This window comes from Pipistrellus hanaki, assembly GCF_964339955.1.
Source record: "Pipistrellus hanaki genome assembly, chromosome: 2".
NCBI lineage: Eukaryota > Metazoa > Chordata > Mammalia > Chiroptera > Vespertilionidae > Pipistrellus > Pipistrellus hanaki.
In genome coordinates, this window is record NC_140504.1 from 93,314,043 (window position 1) to 93,338,549 (window position 24,507).

The 24,507-nt window shown below is 40.4% G+C and overlaps 3 protein-coding genes across 12 annotated transcripts in view; 2 read left to right on the forward strand and 1 right to left on the reverse strand.

Annotated features, from left to right (window-relative positions):
• The window catches only part of IGSF10 (immunoglobulin superfamily member 10), a gene marked incomplete at its 5' end in the record, with an annotated part of 28,761 nt that extends 25,013 nt beyond the window's left edge, over window positions 1-3,748 (forward strand). Inside the window, one exon of the mRNA XM_084875883.1 lies at window positions 240-3,748. Coding sequence (XP_084732009.1) covers window positions 240-2,148 — 1,909 coding nt within the window. The 3' untranslated portion in view covers window positions 2,149-3,748. The remainder of the gene's footprint in view (window positions 1-239) is intronic.
• P2RY13 (purinergic receptor P2Y13) overlaps window positions 1-24,507 on the forward strand; it is a 403,762-nt gene that overhangs the window by 282,842 nt on the left and 96,413 nt on the right. The window lies entirely within an intron of this gene.
• MED12L (mediator complex subunit 12L) overlaps window positions 2,200-24,507 on the reverse strand; it is a 355,232-nt gene continuing 332,924 nt past the window's right edge. For 6 of the 10 annotated variants that reach the window (XM_084875887.1, XM_084875890.1, XM_084875888.1 and 3 more), the window contains exons 41-44: window positions 23,080-23,236; window positions 20,901-20,996; window positions 8,368-8,449; window positions 2,201-6,040 (exon numbers count right to left, since the gene is read on the reverse strand). In XM_084875887.1, the coding sequence (XP_084732013.1) occupies window positions 5,988-6,040; window positions 8,368-8,449; window positions 20,901-20,996; window positions 23,080-23,236 (388 nt within the window). In that variant the 3' untranslated portion in view covers window positions 2,201-5,987. Of the gene's footprint in view, window positions 6,041-8,367; window positions 8,450-20,900; window positions 20,997-23,079; window positions 23,237-24,507 lie in introns of all 10 variants that reach the window. The other 4 variants (XM_084875893.1, XM_084875891.1, XM_084875885.1 and 1 more) reach the window with 3 other exon arrangements.

A 24,507-nucleotide genomic window follows, 5' to 3' on the forward strand; every position in this document is an offset into this window, starting at 1 on the left:
AGATTCATTTGAAGTCCATCTGATAAGTACTACTTATTTGCTCTAAATTGTACCTATTCAATTAGATAATTTTATCTTTTAGTAACTGGCTTAAAAGACAGTGAATAAGCTAGTCCTGATTATAATTTTATTGTAACAATTTTTAAAAATGTCTATAAAGTTAAGTGCCAATAAGACAACTCCTCTATTCCCTGTCCCTTGCTAATAGCTTCACAATTGAATCATTCTTCTCTCCTTAGAATGGGCAGTCGAATCCACGTCTACCCAAATGGATCCCTGTTTATTGGATCAGTAACAGAAAAAGATGGTGGCGACTACTTGTGTGTGGCAAGAAACAAAATAGGGGATGATCTGATACTGATGCATGTTAGCCTAAAGCTGAGACCTGCCAAAATTGATCACAAGCAACATTTTAAAATGCAAGTGTTTTATGGGAAAGACTTCCAAATTGATTGCAAGGCTTCTGGCTCACCAGCACCCCAGATATCCTGGAGTTTGCCCGATGGAACGGTGATAAATAATGCAATGCAAGCTGATGACAACAGGCGGCATACCAGGAGATATAATCTTTTCAACAATGGAACCTTGTACTTCCACAGGGTTGGGGTAGCAGAGGAAGGGGATTATACTTGCTATGCTCAGAACACTGTAGGGAAGGATGAAATGAAGGTCCACCTAACGGTCATAACTGCCGCCCCACGGATCAAGCAGGGTTTCAAGGCCAAACCAAGAGTCAGGGCTGGAGACACAGCCACCTTTGACTGCGAGGTTGTTGGGGAACCCAAACCAAAAGTATTTTGGCTGCTGCCTTCCAGGGATATGATTTCATTCTCAAAAAATAGGTACACATTTCATGCCAATGGGTCTCTGTCCATCAACAATGTCAAACTGCTCGATTCTGGGGAGTATGTGTGTGTGGCCCAGAATCCCAGTGGGGATGACACCAAAATGTATAAGCTGGAAGTTGTCTCTAGGCCGCCGCTAATCAATGGTCTGTATACCAACAAAACTGTCATCAAAACCACCGCCGTGAGGCATTCCAAAAAGCACTTTGATTGCAGAGCTGAAGGGACACCATCTCCCCAAGTCACGTGGATCATGCCAGACAACATCTTCCTCACCGCCCCATACCATGGAAGCAGAATCACGGTCCATAAAAATGGAACCTTGGAAATTAGAAATGTGAGGCATTCAGATTCAGCTGAGTTTACCTGTGTGGCTCAGAATGAAGGAGGAAAGAGTGTGCTGGTAATACAGCTGGAAGTACTGGAAATGCTGAGAAGACCAACATTCAGAAATCCATTTAATGAAAAAATATTTGCCCAGGTTGGAAAGCCCATAGCATTGAACTGCTCTGTTGATGGAAACCCACTACCTGAAATAATCTGGGTTTTACCAAACGGCACACTATTTTCCAGGGGACCACAAAATCCTCAGTATCAGATAGCAAGCAATGGTTCTTTTGTGATTTATAAAACAACTCGGGATGATGCAGGAAAATACCGGTGTGGGGCAAGAAACAAAGTTGGCTATATTGAGAAATTAATTGTATTAGAAATTGGCCAGAAGCCAGTTATTCTTACCAATGCGTTGGGAACAGTTTATGGCATCAGTGGGGACTCTCTCTCATTGCACTGTGTGTCAGATGGAAGCCCTAAGCCAGATATCAAGTGGACTGTACCAAGTGGTCATGTAATAGACAGGCCTCAAATTAGTGGAAAATACATATTGCATGAAAATGGCACACTAGTCATCAAAGAAGCAACAGCTCATGACAGAGGAAACTATATCTGCAAGGCTCAAAACAGTGTTGGCCACGCACTGGTTACTGTTCCAGTATTGGTTGTAGCCTTCCCTCCCCGAATTACAAATCGCCCACCCAGGAGCATCCTCGCAAGCACAGGGGCAGCCATTCAGCTCCACTGTGTGGCCCTGGGAGTGCCCAAGCCGGAAATCACCTGGGAGATGCCTGACCACTCCCTGATATCAATGAAAAATAAAGGGAGGTCACATGGGACCGAGCTTTTCCACCCACAAGGCACCCTATTCATTCAGAACCCTCAAAGCTCAGATTCCGGGATATATAAGTGCACAGCAAAGAACACACTTGGTAGTGATTTTGCAACAACTTATGTGCAAGTGATCTGACATAAAATAACATTTCTTGAATAGTCAACATCTGGACAGTTTACTTTTTTGGAAGAAGTTTAATCAAAGGCAGCCATAGGCATGTAAATGAATTTAAATACATTTACAATGTTAAATTTATCATGGACATGCAAAAAAAGACTTGTAAATATATGCATTATGAACTGATTTCTTTAATGGATCTCAAAACAAATTTTTAACTTAAGGCACTTTTATTTTGCCAACAAATAACAATGAACATTAAGAGAAAACTATCCACTATAAAACAACAAATGGTTAATGTACCTGAATTCTTCATTAAATTGACTTTTTTTTAAAAAATTACCAGTTCCCTAGTGTCCACCTTCTGTCAATGTTACAGGCATGGCACTGACAACAGACAATGGAAAAGATTAAATTTTTTATCTTGATGTAAATTTGCCATTTTGATGTATAAATATTTTGTGGTTGGTTTATAAATATTTTACTAAAGCCTACATAAAACAAGCACTTAACTGTTTTGATGATGATTTATTATCTTGTGCACAATGAAGTTTTTCATAGATGGGGAATACAAGGATGCTTTAATGACTGAATTTAAAAAGAAATGCAGGCTAACTTTTCCAACATGTAAAAAGCAACTCAACACCTGTACATCAAAAATGTGAAAAGGGGTTGATTATATCCTTGTCTAAATAAATCCACTTAAAATGTTTTAAAAATACGAAACTTCTTTATAGCTTCGAAATCCAGCTCAGGTACCCTGGTTTGGAGCTGTCACAAAGAAAAGTTTCTGAGAAGGAACCAATGATTAATGAACATTTAATTTCATTAAATGGGAATCCTTTATGCAACAGGTAAGTGTTTAGGAAAGCTCTAGATCTAATCGTATAATGAAGTTTCACTGTACTTAAAATTTCTTCAACTGTACCCAAAATGTGCCTTTTGTAATTTACTCAATTTATTTATATTACTTGCTTAATTCAACCTGAATTAATTTTGGGGAACAATATGATTCATCTTTTCTAATTATAGAGGCTGGGATTTCCCAATGTAATTTCTCCAGCATCTATTCAAATATTTGCCTATTATTTAAGAAGAATTATAGGAGCCTTAATAAGATAAAAAAGAAAATGCCATAGGTCTTGCTCAGATATCTCAGTACCCAAACTGAGAACTATGTCAGCCCCCACCAATCATCTGAGATATATGGGGGAGCTCACTTCATTGTGTTTTCACCACACCCACTTTCAGCTGGCCCCACCTAAGAGGCGACTGCTGCTATCTCTGAGGTTGGGATCCCATGGCTGAAATAAGTCATAGGATATTCATTCTAACAGTGATCTTCTACTTCTGGGCCAAGAGGAGTAAGTAACATGACAAATGCAACTCTATTAGGAACAAGCCTACAGTGTAAACGGTATGTCTAAGGGCTTCTTATGTCCAACTCCATTCTATTTCAAGGTCTTATATTTAACAGGGTGGGGGTTTCCATTTATCCTAAGATAATTTATTTTATTTTATGAAACAAATTACTAGCTTCTGTCAAAGGACAGGACTTTCCCTTGTGACCATTTAATGCAAACTAATGCATTTGCTAAAAAAAAAAAAAGAAAAGAAACTTCTCAGGATAGAGGGTTAAGTGGGAGATACTATGATGAGACTAGATTAAAGTTTCCAGTTGCCATTTTATTATGCATAGGGAGAAACCAGCTTTAGTTTTTTCCTCAACTTTCCATAGAATCTTGGAAGCCTTACCATGACTTAGCTTCCCCACCTAAAAAGGACACACAACAAAAATGTACATCCACAGCCTTCAAGTGCAAATGATTAATAAATTAATTTCAGTAAGTTCTGCAAAATATAAAGTGCATACAAATGCTATGCAGTTATAACACTCATTCTTGAAATAGTATTACTGCTGTTTGCAATACTGAGCTACAAAAATATATGGTTCCAACAGAAAACTGAGATTTTAAATGCCAATAATTTTCAAGAGGAAAGAAAATGGCAATCGGGGCAGAAAATGACTCTTTCCTGGCACAGCATTCATGTTTGGCTGTCTAGCCAAGGCAGTCATTATACGGATATGCTACTTGAAGAAAAATAATATCATGGACTCTAAAGATGATTCTTGAGAGGGGAAAACAGCCTGATATAAAGCAGGTTGAATATGTTAATCTAGTGAAAAGAATGGTCCTTCATGTTTTGGCAAAGTCTTTTCCAGCCCAGAGTAAACATGAAATGAGCAGGCCGGAGTAAACTGGTTTCACAGTGTACAAAGCAGTTCACAGGGATGCTGCCACAGCAAAGTAAGCGGACATACATTTGAGGTCATTTGCATGAGTCAAACTTTGCAATGAGTAACTCACCTAGGAAAGTATAAATTATTTATATAATGCTTTGCAAAGGAAATGATCTACTAAAGTTGTACTAGTTACATTCAAAAGAAGTAGTTCTACATGGTTTGCTCATTATAGACAAATCTATTCACAGTATGTGCAACTACATGACATGTGAAATCATATGGCAAAAGAAAATGAATTAACGCAGAACATGGGAAAAATCCCTCATATGGTTTTAAATGCCCTGCAATTTTCACATTCAAAATTTTATGCATCTAAATCTAAAAAAATATTATATGGAATACTCTTAAATTACACAAACTGATACTTTACTGTATTTTTTTTACTCTAATAGGAGCAAATTACCACATACTTGAACAAAGTTAAAATAGTTACTATTTCTTTATAATAAATTTGATGTATAATTTACTTTACTTGTGCTTTTGCACCAATTTATAAATACAGAATATGCAATACACAACCAATTTGGAAACCAACATTAATAATTAAATTCAAAATAGCAAATACTTACCATATAAAATAAACAGCAAATACATCTTTTATGAAAACCAGAGCTTTCTGGACTGGGGGCCAAATTCTCTAGAAACCATACCAAGTTTGAGCACTGTGGAATCTCATACCAGCTGCAGCACTCTTTCTCTCCAGTTGGCATAAGATTCAGGAGAACCAAAACTGGACACAGTCATTTTTGCCAAATATGGCAATAAATAATTGGACAATTCCACCATGGTTTGTTGGGGCCTTTAGTATTTCCATGTTGTATCTTCACACACTCTGGTCAACGGCCTTGTTACTGAAAACAAATTTGAGTACAACTACTTCCAGCGGGCTTCCACCTCCTTAGGGCATCGCTCACAGAAGCCCTGGGTTAAGTTCTTGGTCTAAGAAGTTTAAGTACTAAGCAACAATCTGTTTCAGCACCTTTTGACCACAACAAAAGCAAAGAAAAACCCTATATAAATAAGAACAAGGTTTATAAAGTGCTTATGAAGTTACAAACATTTCAAACTAGAGTGATGCGGATAAATGTCCATTTCACCATCAAAGGTGAATGCAGAATAAATGGGTCACTTTTCTGTCACGAACTGACATGACTTTCAAATCAGTAGTTTGGTCCAGCACAGTTTGAAAAGAAAAAAACATCATTAATGAATATATAAATATATTATATTTACCATAATTCATTCTTTCTATGAGATTCAAAAAAGCACCAATATTAAAAAGTCTGCTACCAAACTCTCTCTGGAGTAGGCCTGCATGATCCACATTTTAAAACCTATTTTAAAGCTGAAAGCAACAAAACAAAACCACGCCTCCTCCTTTGCTTTTTGTTTAAACATTTAAACACCTTTGTACAAGTGTAGCATAAAACATAAACAAAACTTCAAATAATTGAAATAACAAAGGGACATTTCTAAAGATGACGAATGCATTAAATTTGATTTCTGTTTTTCAGTGCAAACATAAAACTTCATGTCTTGTCCTCTTCCAGATTCAGAAGTGTGAAGGGTGTCCATAGGGAGTCACTCCTTGCTGTGGCTGGTTACCTAAGGAGAAAAAGAAATACAATTAAAATTGTAGATGCAAAATTATGCTACAGATAGATGCCACCCCCTTGTCACTTCTCAATAGCAGCCTGACTGATTGGCCAGGAGCACAGCGCTGGCCTGGAGCCCCCCAGTGGCAGAGTGTAAGCACTGCAGCTGAATTCATTCCTCAGCGGGCCCAGCTCACCTGAGTCCCACCTGTCAGCACAAGGCTCAGACGAGGGTATTGGTCTCTACCTCTGAACAGAGAAACAACTCAATACTAACTTACAAAGGACTCTAAGTATCACAAAACATTGAAAGTGCTCACAATTTTTATAAAAACACACCAATAGTTCTGCTTTAACATGCACATTATGAGATGAGAAAAGTAGCTTGAAAAATAGTAGGTACAAAGAAAGAAACAGGATGAAAACAACTGTTGCTCGCACAACTCTTGTGGGACTGTTCAATACAGAGGCCTGTTCTTCAGGTGTGATAGGAAAAGAACCCTCTGGAGGGTGCAGGGGCAGCTCAGCTTAGTTGTCATTATTCAACCAAGGAGGTGGCAGAGTGTGCACCCACCTTCAGAGGCTTCAGAGCACTGCAGGCTCGGTTCCAGACCAAGCAATAAAGTGAGTCATAACCTTTTTCAGTGGTGGCTCTTGCCTCCAGTTTGTCAACCTGTGAAGCTCAGTAAAGCTCACCGCACGGGAACAGGGTAGGCCTGTGTGGTGATGCAGTGTATGAGCTCTGCCCCAGCTTGTCCCTTACCGTTAGCTGAAGAATGTTGGGCGGACCAGTCATGACCTTATCCTTTAGCTGTTTTCTCGTCTATAACTGGAACAGTGACAGTATCTAACTTCATGGGGTGGTTTAGGAATTAAGTGATTGGATACAAGTGAAGTCACAGTGTGCCTGGGTCCAAGAAAGTGCTCCATAAAGGATGGCTGGTCAGAGGTGAGGGCAGATGGGATCAATGGTGGTGGAAAAAATAAAATAATTTTTTTTTTTTAAAGCTGCATTGCATGAGCTCTGGAAAACTGGAAATAAGAGGAGATGTGCTCCCTAAATAGGCACTACATATGAAAATCACTGGTACATATTTCTAAACATTGGAAAAATCTAAAACAAACACATTGGTCTTGTCCGTAAAATGATGCTGTCTGTTTAGCAATGAAAAATATGACCTCCAGAATTAACAGAGCAACAATATTTTAACCACATGTTTGTTGTGTAGACCCCACCATTAAATAGCAGCTGAAAAAGAGGATTGACTTACACAATTCAACTGAAACTAAATGAGGCTATAAGAGGAAAATGTTTTTAAAGGGGGAAAAAAGGTCTTGGTTACGTCCTGGGAAAGACACCAGGTCAGGAGGGGTACTCCCCTGAAGGGCTCAGCTGCCAGGCCGAAAAGCCAGATGAAACAAGCTGCCCGCCCGCAGTGGGAAACTGGCCTCTTCCTCGCAGCACCTCCTTGTCGCAGGGCTGCTCAACTCTGCAGCCCAGAAGCACGTAACCGGGAAGGACCAGGAGAACCTGCTCCTCTCCTCACCCATGGGTGAGAAACCGCATGATCCAGATAACAATGGTAGAGTTGGCACCAGATTTAGGTCCCCTGACTTCCAGCCAATACTCTGCACCAGAGGGCTGGCTCCCGTTGCTAATGAATTTCCTGCACTTGCCGCCAACACAGGGTGATAGAGTCATGGGAGCTCCCACTGGCATCCACACGAAGGAGCTGAGGGGGTGAGTGGTTACACTCTAGAGGCAGCACTATTAAAAACATCAGCCCACACAGCAGGCGGGACCACCAGGAAGAACTGCTGAGGCTCACTGCCTGTGGTGGTGGTACACGTCTGATGTGTCTGAGTTGTCAGGAAGGTAGGATGGTGCAGTGGTGAAAACAGCCACCGCCCTGTGACCAGGAGATAGGTCTAATGCTGGCCTCCCTCTGTCTATAACTTCCTCCATCAGTACACTTGAGGCATCCACTGAGTTGCTCTTTAAACTTTCCAACTTTATAAAAAGGGCACCTGCAGCTCCACAGCGGTCCCCAAATGAAAAGAAATATTTCCAGGTTCAACTGAAAGCAACAGGAAAACATTTTCACTGAACTAAAAAACAAAAACAAAAACAAAAAACAAAAAAGATTGGGGTTTTTCTAGGAAAAGTAGCATTCAAACCAAAACAAATAAAAAAGAAACCACCTTAACACTGTAGACTAAACAAAGATGAAATGGTATCAAGGAAGACTGCAGTTTTTGAGGAGCCAGCCTGTGTTTTGTTGTGTGCCTGTTTTCAGTTTCCCAGGAATCATCTGTTCCCGCCAGAAGGGTACTTACTGGAGAGCTGCTTCTGGAGCTGCCGCACCAGGGCAGCCGTCTGCTGCTGCTGCTGTGTCTGCTGCAAGCCTTGCCTGGGAAACTGCAATGTGACAGGAGAAAGAGGGAGTCAGCCCCGGGTGCCCATCAGGACACAGAGACTGACTCCCAGGGCCAGACCGTCTTCAACTACGCCAGGACAAAGGTGCCAGGCCAGAGTGTGTTCACTGATTTTCTCCTACATCCTGGCGTCCATCTAGTGACCATCTGAAGTGCCCAATCCACTTAAAAGCCCTCTCCACGTGGTTACTTGGCAATTATTTGAAGAGACCTGATGAGGGAGCCCATACTGCAGCAGTGAGCGGTGGCTCAAATGTCCTTCTTATCTCTCCCTTCATCAGCTGGCCTATTTTAGAATCACCAGATTAGAAGCCATTTTCATTGGTGAAATGCAAGCTTTTGGTCGGGGATCTGTTCAGGCACCATAGGCCCTGCCTGCCCAGCATGAATGACAGGGATGCGCGGAGGCAGAGCAGGCCCTAGGTCCGGACTCTCAGGACTGAGCCTCCCACTGGGTGGAGGAGGAAGGTCCACTACTCTCAGCGATGGCTGGGCTGGGCTGGGCACCCAGGGCACAAACTCTGAGGAGGTGCTCACTTCCAGGGCTGCTCTAGTGCAGGCACAGATGAGGGCCCATGTGCCCTGGTTCTGCCCATTAAGTTGATACAAGAAATTGTCGTGGTTCTTCTAGAGCCCTGGTCGGCAAACTGCAGCTCACAAGCCACATGCGGCTCTTAGGCCCCTTGAGTGTGGCTATGTACCACGGCCTGGCCAAGTCTATTTTGAAGAAGTGGCATTAGAAGAAGTTTATGTTTAAAAATTTTGGCTCTCAAAAGAAATTTCAGTCGTTGTACTGTTGATATCTGGCTCTGTTGACTAATGAGTTTGCCGATCACTGTTCTAGAGGAAAAAAATTCTGTCTGGTAGAAGTGAAATCACCTTAGACTTAAATTCCTGGTAGTGCTGATTTACTTTTCTCCTAACCTGTAAATTTCAGACTGTCGAGCTTTTCTTCCTTTTCACGCCTGCCTTCTCTCCCTCTCCCCCTTCCCTCCACCTGGCCATTAACTACTATGACAAGAAGACGTGTTCTGCAAGGCCATCTTGACATGTACACGTCAGAACAGTGCTGCCTATTTCTCACTCACCTGACCACGCCCCACCCCTGGGGCCCTCCACCAGCCTCCTGGATGGAGAGTGGCCAGGCTGGCCCTTAGCTCTTCCTCTAGAAGTGGAGGGGCAGCCCCTGGAAACTGCAGGGAGAAGCAGGGTATAGTTGGAAGGGAGCAGAGTCCAGTTTTATTTTTGCCAATTTCCTTCAGGGTAGGTCTCTGCTGGTGGAACACATCTCTCTCTGGGAAGGCCACGGCTCCTGCCAGCGGCCCTCTCCTTTTCTCTCCTTGCACCACGGCCACAGAGCACAGGGGGTGTAACTGCTTCCGGCTGAGGCCCTTCACCATGCCTGGTTTCCCTTAACCTACCCATACCTCTGTAAACAGTCTTTTTTTTAAAAAAAAAACCTCAATTACCCAATATGAGTGAAACATACATTTTCTCCTCAGAGCTTGTTGCTATGGGTGAAAATAGCCCAGGATTATATTTAAGGTTGCCCAATTTAGCAAATGAAAATATGGAACACCCAGTTAAATGTCAATTTCAGATAAGCAACACTTTTACTTTTTTAGTTCTAAGTATGTCCCTAATACTGCATGGGACACATATTGCATTTATGTATGCTCCATACAATATTTGGAACATAATTCTAGAGTTATTTATTGTTTACCTAAAGCTGAAATTAATTCATCTGGCAACCTAATTACAGGGCATCACTGGTTTGATTCTGTTAAAGCTGAATATTTCTCACAACACCTGGTCCACCTACTTCTCTCCCACCAGACTCTGAGTGACTTAAAGACTTGGGCTTGTCTGTTAATGTATCCCTAGTGTCCAGCAGTGCCAGGCACATAGTAGGTGCTCAGGAAAAATGGACAGAAGGAGAAACTGTAAGTGCCTTTAATTTCCAAACCTGTCTCGTAACAAGAAGGATGCACCTCCACCAATGTTACTATTTCCCCAGCGCATGGAAGGAAAAGAGCAGCTTGCCACTTTCCCCACTGTGCAAATCAAGAGGGAAAACAAAAATCCATCTTTCAGTAATGTGAAATATGAAGTAATTTCTTTTCTATTCAGTGGTTCCTATGCTTATTTGGAAATAGACCCTATTTCTTTAACAAAAGCTAATATAATTGTATGTGTGAGGCAGTGTTCCAGACAGCACCTGTATACATAAGCCCAGCTAACCCTGAAAGGATAATACCACCCTTAGTCTCTCACACAAACTCTGGGCATGTGTGTTATGAAATTCAGTAGACATATGATTTCCTATGAAACATTCACAATACATAGACCAAGCAAGATCTAGGACAGTACTCCATAATCAAACATTTTAAATCTCTGCAGCAAACCACACAAACAGTTATACCAAATAAAACAAATAAAAAGAGCTTCATGTCCCTTCAGGTCAGAGGTCAGCTTTTATTACAAAATTAATCAGGTCAGGCTTAGCTGTTCAATGAGTTATAAATAAAATTTCCATTCTCACAAGTGTCTGAATTTTGGGAATGTATATAAGAAATTGTGAAGCCCCTTTTTCCCCCAATGGAGGAAGTGGAGGCTTTGAGGGATGAAGTCACTTGTCCATGATCCCTGTAAATTTTGGGGCTGGAATTCAGACTAATCTTTCTGAGTCAGAGCTCATGATCCTAACCACAATCTAGTGCTGTTCTTAATTGGAATATTAATTTCCAAATATTAATTTATTTGATTATAATCACAGATTCTAAATGGTTGGCTGAAAATATGTCTAATCTTATTAGCTGATTAAGGTACACAACACAAACATTTAACATTTGCTCATTCAACAAACACTTAGCTGCCTTCTCTACATTCATTTAAAGTCTGCTTCAAGAGGCTTTTGAGAATGAAACACTGTAATGATCTCAGATATTTAATTTTATTTTTTTGAGCCAAGGCAGTAACTAGGTCCCTGAGAAGCTAGTGCTTGTGCACAAGCGCTCAGGAACACATGTGGGTGCATATGTTTGTTGGAGAATGGTGGGTGGCCCACTGGTGGCCTAAAGAGATAATATTTCTGGAGGGACCCCAAGACTCTGTTGGGATGCCTACAAGGTCAAAACCATTTTCATAATACTAAGAAATTATTTGCTTTTTCACTCATTTTCTCACGAGTGTACTATGCAGTTTTCCAGAGGATAATAATGTGTGATACTGCAACAAAATGAATGCCTTTTTAACTCAGACATTGAAGTTTTCAAAACTGTAAAACAATGTCATTCTCACTAATATTTTAGTTTGAAATATACACCCATTTTTTCATTAAAATGTTATTCCTTTTCATATATAATTTTATTTTAGAATTAAAAAATAATTTTAATATTTGTTTTAATTTCTAGTAAAGTAAATACTGATAGACACAAAAGCTTTTGCATGTGAAGCGTTCAGAGGCCAATAACGCTGAGAGCAGTGGAGGAAATCGATGGGATGATCTATCATCTCCAGTCTCTCAGCTGTGGTGCTTCACCACATTCCTCTCAAGGCCACCTGGCACTAAATGCAGCTGGTTTTAATTTGTTTATGCTCATGAGCATGCAAGAGATTGCATGAGCAATTTTCTTGGGAAAAGAAAGAATGCCACCAACTCCCCTCAGAAACCCCATTACTGAGCATTTCAAACCAAGTCACTGAATGTCTCCTGCAAAAGGATGAGCCCTGTCCATGGCAGAGGAGCATAAAACCACCAGGGGAAATTTAAGGAGTCACCCTCTTGGACTCCTCCCCAGACTTCCTGAATTAGGATTTCTGGGGCTGACAATCTGTATTTTGTAAACTCATGATCTGATGCTTGGCTTGTAGTGAAAATTGGAACTTTAAATTGTCCAAAATAGGTCAGAAAACAGGTCAACAAGGGCCTACAACCATCTGTGTATGTCTAATCTTCCTGCTGGAATGTAATGAGCAAACAGGGAAAGGTCTCCCTGAACTCCATCCATGCAGGCGCTGATGATGGTTTCTCCCAGCTGTCCCTCTGCAGATGTTAATCCTCCCAGAACATTTTCCTTTCGTCCTGTCCTGCACTCTCAAAAAGACCCCAGCCTTCAAAGACAGGCTCCCGTTGCCAGCCATGCCCTCAGGAATCTGCAGTGAATCAGTGCTCTTGTGCCTGGGCACTGTGATGCCCTTATTAGCAACAAGGCAGGTGACTTCCCCCACCCTCGCACTTTGAGGAAGGATGGAGCTATGTTCTCACTGCAACTACAGAGCTCAAGTTGAATCTCCATCAAGTGGAATAGGACAACAAGGCATAGTTTTCCTCCAGTAAACACATTCTCTCCTGAACTAAAAGGGACATATTAACAAGTATTTTGGCCCTGGTTGAGTGGCTCGGTTGGTTGGAGTGTACTCCCATACACCAAAAGGTTGTGAGTTTGATCCCCAGTCAAGTCACATATGGGAGGCAACTGATCAGTTTCTCACACTCTAAAAATCAAGTTGGGGAAAAAAGTACCCTGTTTTGTAATTTGACTGTGGAAAATATCTGTTGGGATTGGCTCCAGTCAAGGAAGAAATACTTATTTTCTACTAACTTATTTAATGATGCAAGTGTCAAAAGAACCACAATTCACTGATTCACTATTCTCACCCCTAATTGCCAACATTTGCAATAAATAAACTTGTACTAGTGAGAAAAAATATTTTGACACTTCACATATGCAAGTAGAGAACTGATAGTGTCAGTTTCAAATATGATTTTGTATTTAAAATGCCTGGCTTAAATATCCAATGGTGCAGATTTTGAACTTTGTAAGAACAAATTTGGTTAAAAAAGTAAGAACTTGCTCTAGCATTGTGACCTTGTGTACTTTTCAAATAAAATTAAGGGAGTAGTTTTCTGCAATAAATAAATAAAGTTTAAAAAAATCACCAAAAACATATCCTTGGGTAAGGGTTGAAATTTAAAAAAAAATAAATAAATAATATATATATATATATATATATATATATATATATATATATATATATATATTGATTTCAGAAAGGAAGGGAGAGGGAGAGAGAGAGAAACATCAATGATGAGCATCATTGATTGGCTGCCTCCTGAATGCCTCCCACCGGGGATCAAGCCCACAACCCCAGGCATGTGCCCTTGACTAGAACGGAACCTGAGACCCTTTGGTCCGCAGGCTGACACTCTATCCACTGAGCCAAACCAACTATGGCTGAAAAATAATTATTTTTATTTTTATTTTTATTTTATTTTATTATTATTTTTTAAAATATATTTTATTGATTTTTTACAGAGGGAAAGGGAGAGATATAGAAAGCTAGAAACGTCGATGAGAGAGAAACATTGACCAACTGCTTCTTGCACACCCCCTACTGGGGGTGTGCCCACAGCCCAGGTACATGCCCTTGACCGGAATCGAACCTGGGACCTTTCAGTCCGCAGACTGACGCTCTACCACTGAGCCAAACCGGTTTCGGCTATTTTTATTTTTTTAAATATTTTTTATTGTTTAAAGTATTACATGTAGTAAAATTTTTTTTTATGTATATTTTGTCTGATCTCTAAATATTTTTTTAACAACACACATTTGTTCAAGAATATTAAATTTTTGCTCAACTATTACTAAAGGAAATGCGTCATTAACTAATAATTTCTATTTAACTGAATCTTTTTGTCTGGCAAAGCAACTTCCTTGGGGCTGTCCTGGCAGCAGAAGCAGACCCCGACTGATCACCTGGTGGCAGGGCTGCTGTGGTTAGCGATGTACCTGCCTCACAGCGGGTTTGGTCACCTTGCCCTCCGAACTGTGTTCTTTACTTATGGGTATTGTGTGAAGTTTCTTCCTTCATTGCTATAACATCCAACAAATCATTTGACAATGCTCATGCAGATCCAAGCACTTCTCTGGGTTCAGGGACTAAAGCACTGTCCCTGCCTCCCGGCCGCTACAAAGTTCTTGCTCTAGCAACAACCTGCGAGCACATTATTGGTGAGCAGAAGCACAAAGCACCAAGGAAATCTTTATTTCCAACCTGCTCTGCCACTTGACAGAGACCTTGGATGAATGGAGTGCAGCCCTGCACAGGCTCCTCCGCGGGCACCCGCAACGGGAACCAGCGGCCCTGGAGTTTACAGTGTTTAGTACGCATTTAACTGCAAGATAACTGGCAACTTGCATGCAGTCATTTTTTTTTTTTTTTTATCTGCACACCATCAGTTATTCAGTAAAAAGGAAATATAACAAATTTATCTGTCTTGTTAATAAAAATCTCTCATGGATATCTTTCCCAACTTCTTTCTATAAATATTACACCTCCTTTCCCTTCATAATGAAAAGAAAAATCCAAATTCAAGCAAAGAAAGGCAACATGGTTCACTAACTTTCTCTGGACCTGATTTTCTTAATTTGAAAAGGAGAATAATATTATCTAAATTCTGAAAAATTTCTCAATTTCTCTAAATGGAACATAAGTTTTTTGAGGAAGACTATATGACAATTTCACACATGATCTTTGACTAAAAGTTAATGCAATTGTTTAAGTAACTATTATGCATATGTTTAAAAGGCATCAATTCAGTATAATAAGATAACGACACAAGGATGAGTCAATTTAAAAAGCCACATTTTAAAGCTTTCTGTTAACATATTTTCCAGGTCACACACCTAGGACAACTGCATTTAAGATGAAAATAAATGACACAGCAGGATGAGTTAAACATTTTCTTTAAAGCTGGAAGTAGCTTTAAAGAAAATCATGGCCTGTTAACATCTGATTAAGAGTTAATTTAATCACAACAACTCATAGCTTTAAAAGTATCTTTCAAGTTAAGAACTATAATTAGACCCAAACTAGAGGCCACATGTAATATTCCAGTAAAGGCACCCCATCTCTTCCCCAATGCTTTTCTTCCACAGAAAAGTGTAGAAGAAACTAGAGGCCCGGTGCACAAAATTCGTGCACAGGATGGAGTGGGGGTGTCCCTCAGCCCAGCCTGCACCCAATCTGGGATGGGTCTCCAATCTGGGACCCCTCAAGGGATGTTCAACTGCCCATTTAGGGATGTTTTCCTACCTGTCCCAGCTATTTCTGTTTGTTCCATCCCAGTGAGTCCCAGAGACCCTGCCCCACCAAATTTATAACCCCACCCAAGCTGTGCACAGCAGCTTTTGCATATGAATGGTCTGTCCTTTCTCAGGTGAAAACTCTGTCAAACAAGCTGCAGTTGGGTCAGGGAGCTGCAAACTTATCAATAAAAGTCTCAAAACACCAGCACTAGCACCAGCACCAGCCTGCCTTGCTTCACAGTTGGGCCTCATCTGGGCACTTCCAAACCCAATACAAAGATAAGAAATTTGCAGATCTCTCTGTAGCTCCTGCTGGGTGGCCCTAGATAGTGGCTGACTTTACATCTCCCTGGAGATCCAAGAGCCAGTGTACCCAGTGGTCAGTAGGAGACCAGATTACAACTCTTCACATCCATTAGAGACATACTCAAGGGGCAGACTCAGGGAGCACCAGAGCCTCACTGAAGCAAATCCTGCTGCATAAGGGTGTCTACTGAACAGCAGCTCTCCCACTGGATTGCAGCTGGCCCCACAGCCAATTGGCCTGAGGTCAATTCCTCATAGTGACACCGACAGCAATCAAGGCTCAACTACAACAAACTGTGCACACAGCCCATAAAGGGGTGCACCAACAGTGTCCACCTCAGGTGATTGGGGAGGCTGAGCCACAGGGCCTTATAGGACATCTACTACACAAGACTACCCTATCAACTCAAGGAGACTTAGCAGCTACCCAATAAATAGAAATAAACACAGGGAAGCAGCCAAAATGCGGAGACAAAGACATGTCACTGTGGACAAAAGGGGCCACATGCTGACCTGACAAGCTCAGGGGAGGCCTGCATGGCAGTCTTGCAAACTCAGAGACCTAAAGTAACTACAAAGGATGGTCTGAAATTAAACTTTAACTAAATGCAATTATGGTGGACAGTTAATCCTAGGCCAGTATCTTCACTGACAAGGTCAACCTTTGCCTTAACTGAGCCTATCTCTCTTTTTGAATCTATGATAACATACCCTTGAAATGTCTGGGTAATTGGTAACTTCCATTTTTCTGGAGCCCCTGGGGCACAACCAAATGTGGTGGGTGCCAGGACAGGAAGCCGCCGCAAATTCCTTCATTATCATGTTAATGGTTCCTGCACCCACCTAAGTGTGTGTCCATCATTTTACTTTTTATCCAATCCCAGGGGTTTCCTCCACTTTGCTTTGTCTCACCTCCTTAATCTGTCACCAATGAATTTCATGTAACCCACCTATGTCCCTACTTTGATTGAAATGTATAAATACAAATGTAACCAGCCATTCTCTGGAGCATTATCTCAAGTCGTTGAGGCTCCGCTTCCCAACATATGGGCATATGTCCATAGTTTGGCTCAAATAAACTCACAAAAATTCTTTACAGGTTTTAATGTTGGTGTTTTTTTTTGTGTGTGTGTGGGTTTTTTTTTGCGTTAACATCACAAATGAAGGAAATCAAACTACTGATATAGTGTTCAAAACCACAGTTATAAGGTTACTCAAGAATCTTCTAGAAACCTCCAAGGATCTTAGTGAGACTTTCAAGTTTATTAGTGAGAATGCAAAAAAAAAAAAAAAAAGAGAGAGAGAGAGAGAGAAAGGACCAGTCAGAAGTTAAGCATACACTGACTGAAATAAAGAATAATATACAGGGATTCAACAGTAGATTAGAGGATCCCGAGAATCAAATAAATGATTTGAAATGTGAGGAAGCAAAAAATATCCAACAAGAAGAGTAAAAAGAAGAAAAAAAAAATGAAGATAGTATAAGGAGCCTCTGAGATAACTTTAAGAGTACCAATATCCAGATTATGGGGGTGCCAGAGAAGAGAGAGAGCAAGATACTGAAAACCTATTTGAAAAAAATAATGACAGAAAACTTCCCCTACCTGGTGAAAGAAATAGACTTACAAGTCCAGGAAGCACACAGAACCCCAAACAAAAGCAATCCAAAGAGGACCACACCAAGATACATAATAATTAAAATGCCAAAGGCAAAAGAAAAAAAAAATCTTAAAAGCAGCACGAGAAAAACAGTTAGTTACCTACAAGGGAACACCCATACAATTTTTCAACAGAAACTATGCAGGCCAGACGGGAGTGGCAAGAAATATTCAAATTGATGAATAGCAAGAATATACAACCAATAATACTTTACCTAGCAAAGCTATCATTTAGAATTGAAGGTCAGATAAAGAGCTTCACAGACAAGAAGAAGCTAAAGGAGTTCATTACCACCAAACCAGTATTATATGCAATGCTGAAGGGTATTCTTTAAGAAGAGGAAGAAAAATGAAAAGCTAAAGATAAAAAATATGAACAAGAAAGTAACAACAAATCTCTATCTATCAACAAGTGAATCTAAAGATCAAATGAATATAAAATCTGATGAGCAGAATGAACTGATGAATGGAATAGAATCAGGGGCATGGAAATGGAACAAACTGATGATTCTCAGAGGGAAGAGGGAAGAGGGTATCAGGGGTGTGAGAAGAGATTAGACAAAGATCGTATATACACGTATTCATTACCTATGGACACAGACAAAAGGGTGGCTAGGGCTTGGCGTGGGGTGGGAACCACGTGGAGGAGAGCTATGGGAAGAAAAAAAGAGGGACATCTGTAATAATCTTAACAATACAAATTAATTAAAAAAAACCAATAACCCAAATGTGGCAAAATGTCCATAATTAATGAATCTGTGTGAATTGTTTATGGCAATACTTTGTTTTATTCTTGCAACTCTTCTATAAGTTTGAAATTATTTAGCCCTAGCTGATTTGGCTCAGTGGATAGAGTGTAAGCCTGCAGACTGAAAGGTCCAGAGTTTGATTCTGGTCAAGGGCACCTGCCTGGATTGTGGGCTTGATCCCCATTAGGGGGTGTGCAGGAGGCAGACAATCAACGATTCTCTCTCATCATTGATGTTTCTGACTCTCTCTTCCTCTCAGAAATCAATAAAAACAAACAAACAAACAAACAAACAAAAAAAAAACAACCTGTGGTGTTTTTTTAAGAAATTATTTCAAAATGCAAAATTATATCTTGTTCTTAGGAGAGACATTACAGTGAGCTAGGAGTATCCCATCTGAATGATTCTCTTTCACATTTGTAAGGAACAGTCAGCCAATCCCTGCTTATACCCCTATGAAGATAAAGGAGAAGTCTGTGAATGTTTATATATTACTCTACTTGTAAAGCATTTTGAAGGTAGATTGCAGTAAATGTCAAAGATAATTAAAAAGAAATAGGAGCTAAAAATAAACTAGATTCATAATAAAGAATTTCCTGAAAAAATGGAGATCAGAGTGGCAGTTCTTTTTTTCTTTACCAATACAAAAGTTTATTTAACAAAAGTACAATGTGAAAATGGACAGAGTTCTATTGCAATATTAGGCTTTTATTATATAGGATAGCTGAGATATGGAGACAGCCCAACTGCCCAATAGTAGATGAGCAGATGAAAACTGTGATACATTCACACCATGGAACACTATGCAGCTGCAAAAAAGAAGGATCTTTTACCCTTTCAGACAGCATGGAGGGACCTGGAGAGTATTATGCTAAGTGAATTAAGCCAGACAGAAAAAGACAAGTATCATATGATATCACTTATATGTGGAATCTAATGAACAAAATGGAACCAGAGACATTGAAGCATGCAACAGATGGATGCATTTCAGAGGAAAGTAGGAGAGGGGGGTGGGAAGAGATTAACCAGAGAATTTATATGAATACTAGAGGCCTAGTGCACAAGATTTGTGCACTCGGTGGGTCCCTCAGCCTGGCTGCACCCTCTCGCAGTCCGGGAACCGTCAGAGGATATCTGACTGATGGCTTAGGCCGACACCCTAAGCTGGCAGTTGGACATTCTTAGTGTTGCTGGGGAGGTGGGAGAGGCTCCAGCCACCGCCGCTGTGCTCACCAGCTGTGAGCCTGGTCAGGGCTTCTGGCTGAGCAGTGCTCCTCCTGTGGGAGTGCACTGACCATCAAGAACAGCTCCCGTGTTGAATATCTGACCCTTGGTGGTAAGTGCACGTCATAGCAACTGGTCATTCTGCTGTTCTGTCTATTTGCATATTAGCCTTTTATTATATAGGGTGTCTATAACCCATGGAAACAGACAATAGTGTGATGAAAGCCTGGGGGATGGGACAGGAACAGGGTGAAGGGGTCAATGAGGGGGAAAAGGGGACACCTGTAGTATTTTCAACAATAAAGATAATTTCTTTTTAAATGGAGATCAAACTGAGCAAAATAGGAGCTTGTCAAATGTCCATGGAATGTCTTAATCCAGCTGACCAATGTCGTAGTCCAGCTTGTCAAATGTCCACGGAATGTCGTAATCCAGCTGACCATATTCCCTTAGCAGCTCTACTTGTGTATATCAGACCTTTCCCCCCTAAGTCTATTCTGATCCCTCCTAATGTGCTCTATTCCCAGCCATATTGTTCCCTCTTTACTACAAGTTATAAAACCACCCATATTCAAATACTGTCTTGAAAAAAGACACCAGTTTCCCAAGCTGTAAGATGGGCAGCAGCAGCTCCTGTGTCTAGGTAGTACTCACACACAGCTCATATTGCTGACTTACCTGCAGAGTAAGTATTTATTTTACAGGTATTCTCAATATGTAGCAAGTGACCACTGATGGCAGTGAGAAAATTATCCTTCTTGTAATACATTTAAGTAAACAGAAAAAGAGGCAATTTAAAGAAAAATATTAAGTCAAAATAAAGCAGGGCTATGGCACCTGCAAAAGTAAAGGCTGCTGTAAGTTCTGAGGTTTGCAAATGTTCACTGATGCACATAACATTTCAAAGTTCGGTTCACAAAGCCAAGGAAGTAAATTTTACAATTATGAATTACTTGAAAATTCCTGTAGCAAATGCTTACTGCTGGAATCAGTAATTTTTTTTTACATCAATAAAGATAATATTTCAGAAAGCACTCTCATGCTTTTTTGAAATTATAGTAAAAATTTACAGTATAATCTTCTAAACATATATATATATGTATAATAAGTTATAAAAGTATCTTTGTGTCTGAATATAAATATTTTAGTTCATAGAGATGTCTGGAAAAACTTGAAAAGGAAAAAATAGTATGATCTCTTAAACACAAATATTTATTTGTAGTTTTCTATGAAAACTAATACATCAACTATAACATCAATATCATCCCACTCTGATAAAGTTCTAGGGAAATTGCTAGAATATGTTTAGGCTATTTTAATTTTTAACACTATTTTGGTACATGAGAAATACTAACAGACTTTAAGGAAAATGCCCCCATGTTTGATGCGGAAGCACCAGGCCTTACCAACGGTTGCTGGGGCTGCACAGTTTGCAGACCGAGGGGCTGGCTCTGGGGCTGTGAGGACGGCTGGGGCTGTGGGGGCTGCTGGGACTGCTGCATCTAGAAAGAAAAAGGATTTTATACTTAAACAGAGGGGTTAATGTTCCAGTCTCCTCTTCCCATATGACTTTTATTTAATTATGTTGTTGCAGCAAAATAATACACACCAACCTCTTCCATAGCTGCCTTGCCAAACTGCTCATCTTTCAAGGAAAAGACCTGAATCTCCATCTCTATGAAGCCCTCTTGGACCTCACCCTTCAGTAGTCGCAGTGTTCTCTGTCTATCTTGTCCTGCACTGTCCCAGTATGCACTCTGAACTCACTGTCAACTCCTTTCATGTTCTCTGCCTTCCACATATTTTATCCTTCTTTAACCACTAAGTTAGACAAGGAGAGCTCAGTAGTTATCTTTTCATTTCCTGTGACATCTGGATGGAGCGGAAGATTCATTTGTGTGGGTTTTTTTTGTTTTGTTTTGTTTTTAAGGAAGATGAAAATAAAGATAGATAAGGAAGAGGAAGCAAAGGAGTTGTTCTTAAAGAATTCCAGAAAATTAGGTCTTGTGTGTGTGTGTGTGTGTGTGTGTGTGTGTGTGTGTGTGTGTGTGTGTGTTTTAAAGGAATTGTAGATGTGGGAAGCTCTGGTATAAATTAGGAGAAAAAAATGATAAATTGTGTCTGTGACAGTTGGCAGAAATACAGAACTCTCGGAAACACTTCCAAGTCACACAAGAAGCACAGAGAATGCAGAGGAAAATCTTAGCAGATGGTCTGTCTCAAGGACCTTCAGTTTCCTCCATCCAAATATTCATTTTGATGAGGACAGCACCAGACTTCTTTTCATTCTTTGCATTTTCCAACTCGGTGTGTATACTATCCTCCAACTTATTTTTCTTCTTTCGGGCAACATAATGAATAGCTACTGCCTGTGGCATTTCTCACTAAGTGACAATGGGCATGGATGTGGAATCCAAGCAGAGATCTGGACGGTTTCCCCGAGTGAACAATGCTTACAATAGGGAAGCAGTTTCCCACTGACTTTCTGTGAACTCTGCCAAGAGAAATGAACCCAACTTCAGTCACCAGGAAAGAAATAAAATTTGTCCTGAGGAAAAAGAAAACCACTTCTCTTTTTTTCTAAAAAATGTGCGCTGTTAATGAAAAAATTACAATGCTATGCTATAATAATTGGGGTAAAAAGGAATATTAACTTTTCCAATTTTTCAGCCTTATAAAACACCAATGTAAGACAGAAGGTAATACGTAAAGAAATAAATGTAATAACTTTCCTCAGTGATTTGAAACTGAAATTTTGAACCAGAGGGAAATTTAAGTTCCTGTCCCTCCTGTGGGCAGGTCTGTTCCTCACTGACCGTACACCAGGAGAACTAGAGCCCTGTTTTTTGGTGCTTTTCTTTTCTTAGTAAAACATGAAATGACTAAGCATCTCATGTTGGACTGCTGGTAAGATGAGAGGGCACTGTACAGACTCACCAGGCAATCGCCAACCCAACAACAGGACAGACTCACACAGAAGGAAGACCAATGGAACGGGTGAACATAATGCCTATATTTCTTAAACAAGGAAGTTAGAAGCAAAAATGTGTCAAGGGGAGAAACCTTTATCTAGGAGACCTAAAATTAATTTCAAATAATTAAAAGATAGCTCTCTGGATTCTAACAGTCAAGATGATATATCTCTTTAAAATATTCTCATAATCCAATTAGACCAGAGGTACTATTGAAACTTTTTTGGATTACAGATCCCTTTAGAAATATGATAAAAGCTCTTGACAGCTTTAAAAAAAACCAAAACACACATATAAGAAATTTTGCACTCGTTTTCCATGGCCTCTAATTTAATGACTGAGTAAGCTGAGGCTCACACTACCAAAATAAAGACATCGGCTACCTTGAAGCTTAGTGAAAGGGGAAGGATGATCTGCAAAACATACGCTCCTGCTATGGCCTGGCAGATTCACAAAGGAAGACTGGCCAAGTTGAAACGAAATTACACCACTTTATTTCTGCTGTCAAGTACACAGTGTTCCTTGGAATGTGGCAATTAAAGCCTGCAGTGCCTGTTGTTCCTCGTGACTGCTAAGGACCCGCCAGGTACTGACCTCACCTCCCAGCCCGTACCTGGAGGAGCCTCTGCTGCTGTCGCACTTGCGACTGTCTGGGCCTCATCGGGTCCTGAGGCAGCGGCACTGATGGCAGGTTTGGATGTGCGGCAGTCAGCACCGCATCGACTCCTCCACCCATAAGAGGGCTCTGCTGAAGGGACTGATGATTCAGTCTGGGAAAGAATACACAGCTGGTTTCAGGCCCAAGCACACTGCCACATTTTCAATGGGCAGCGCTGATAAGCACATCACACACATTCACAGAAAAACGGCTGTGTTCAATCATTACTTGTACAATTCAAATGCAAGAAAGGTCAGGGGTTAAAATAATCTGGATCGCTTGAAAAAGAACAACATGATTAAAAATTGCTAATAGTTTTCAGTAACAAGTGACATTAACTGAGCATTTATTCTGGAGTAGGCACTGTGGTCAAGTCTGAACACTGTTATTTCATTGACTCTCCACAGTAGCCCTCTGAGGTCAGTAGTTTTGTTACCTCCACTTTAAAAGCGAATACCTGAACAGAGAGCTAGCGAAGTAACATACCAAGTAATTTGGATAGAAAGCGGCACAGGTGGGATTTAAACCCAGAACTTTGGGGCTTTAAAATTCAAATTCTTGGGCAATATGCAATGATGCCACTTATTAAAATTATTTTCCAATTTTTTTTTTAATCTTCCCAAATGTGCTACCATCAATCTTGCCCATTTCCAAACAGTGATTTCTTAGGGTTAGTGTGCAACATTGATAATACATGAAACTAGGCTGCTATCTACTGTCACACAAAATTGTGTTTGAAACTTAATTCTAGATTAATGCCATACCTAGAACTTTGTATGATGATTGAAATATTCTACATCTGCCCTGGCCACCAAACTAACTACGTAATTTTTGAGTCTCAATGCAAAATAAACTGCAAGATTTCCTGACCAAAAATTAGAATTTCAAGGTAACAGTAGAGCATGGAATCAAGTGTGGGACCTTGAAATACAGTCACCGGTGTGACTCCCCTGGTCACACATCTTCAATGCTGGCCCTGCTGGCTACATGTGGCTACTGGCCACTTCAAGTATACTAGTGTAACTGAGGGACTAAGTTTTAAATTGAACTTTAATTTGTTTAAATCGAAATAGCCAGCCAAAACTGGTTTGGCTCAGTGGATAGAGCGTCGGCTTGTGGACTGAAAGGTCCCAGGTTTGATTCCGGTCAAGGGCATGTTACTTTGGTTGCGGGCACATCTAAAGTGGCAGGTGAGCAGGAGACAGCTGATCAATGTTTCTCTCTCATCAATGTTTCTAACTCTCTATCCCTCTTTCTTCCTTTCTGTAAAAAATAAAAAATATGTATTTAAAAAAATAGCCATATGTGGCTGCTGGCTACTGTAATGGACAATGAAGTTACACACTTTATCTAAGGAATCTGATTAAGCAAGAACTGAGAAGA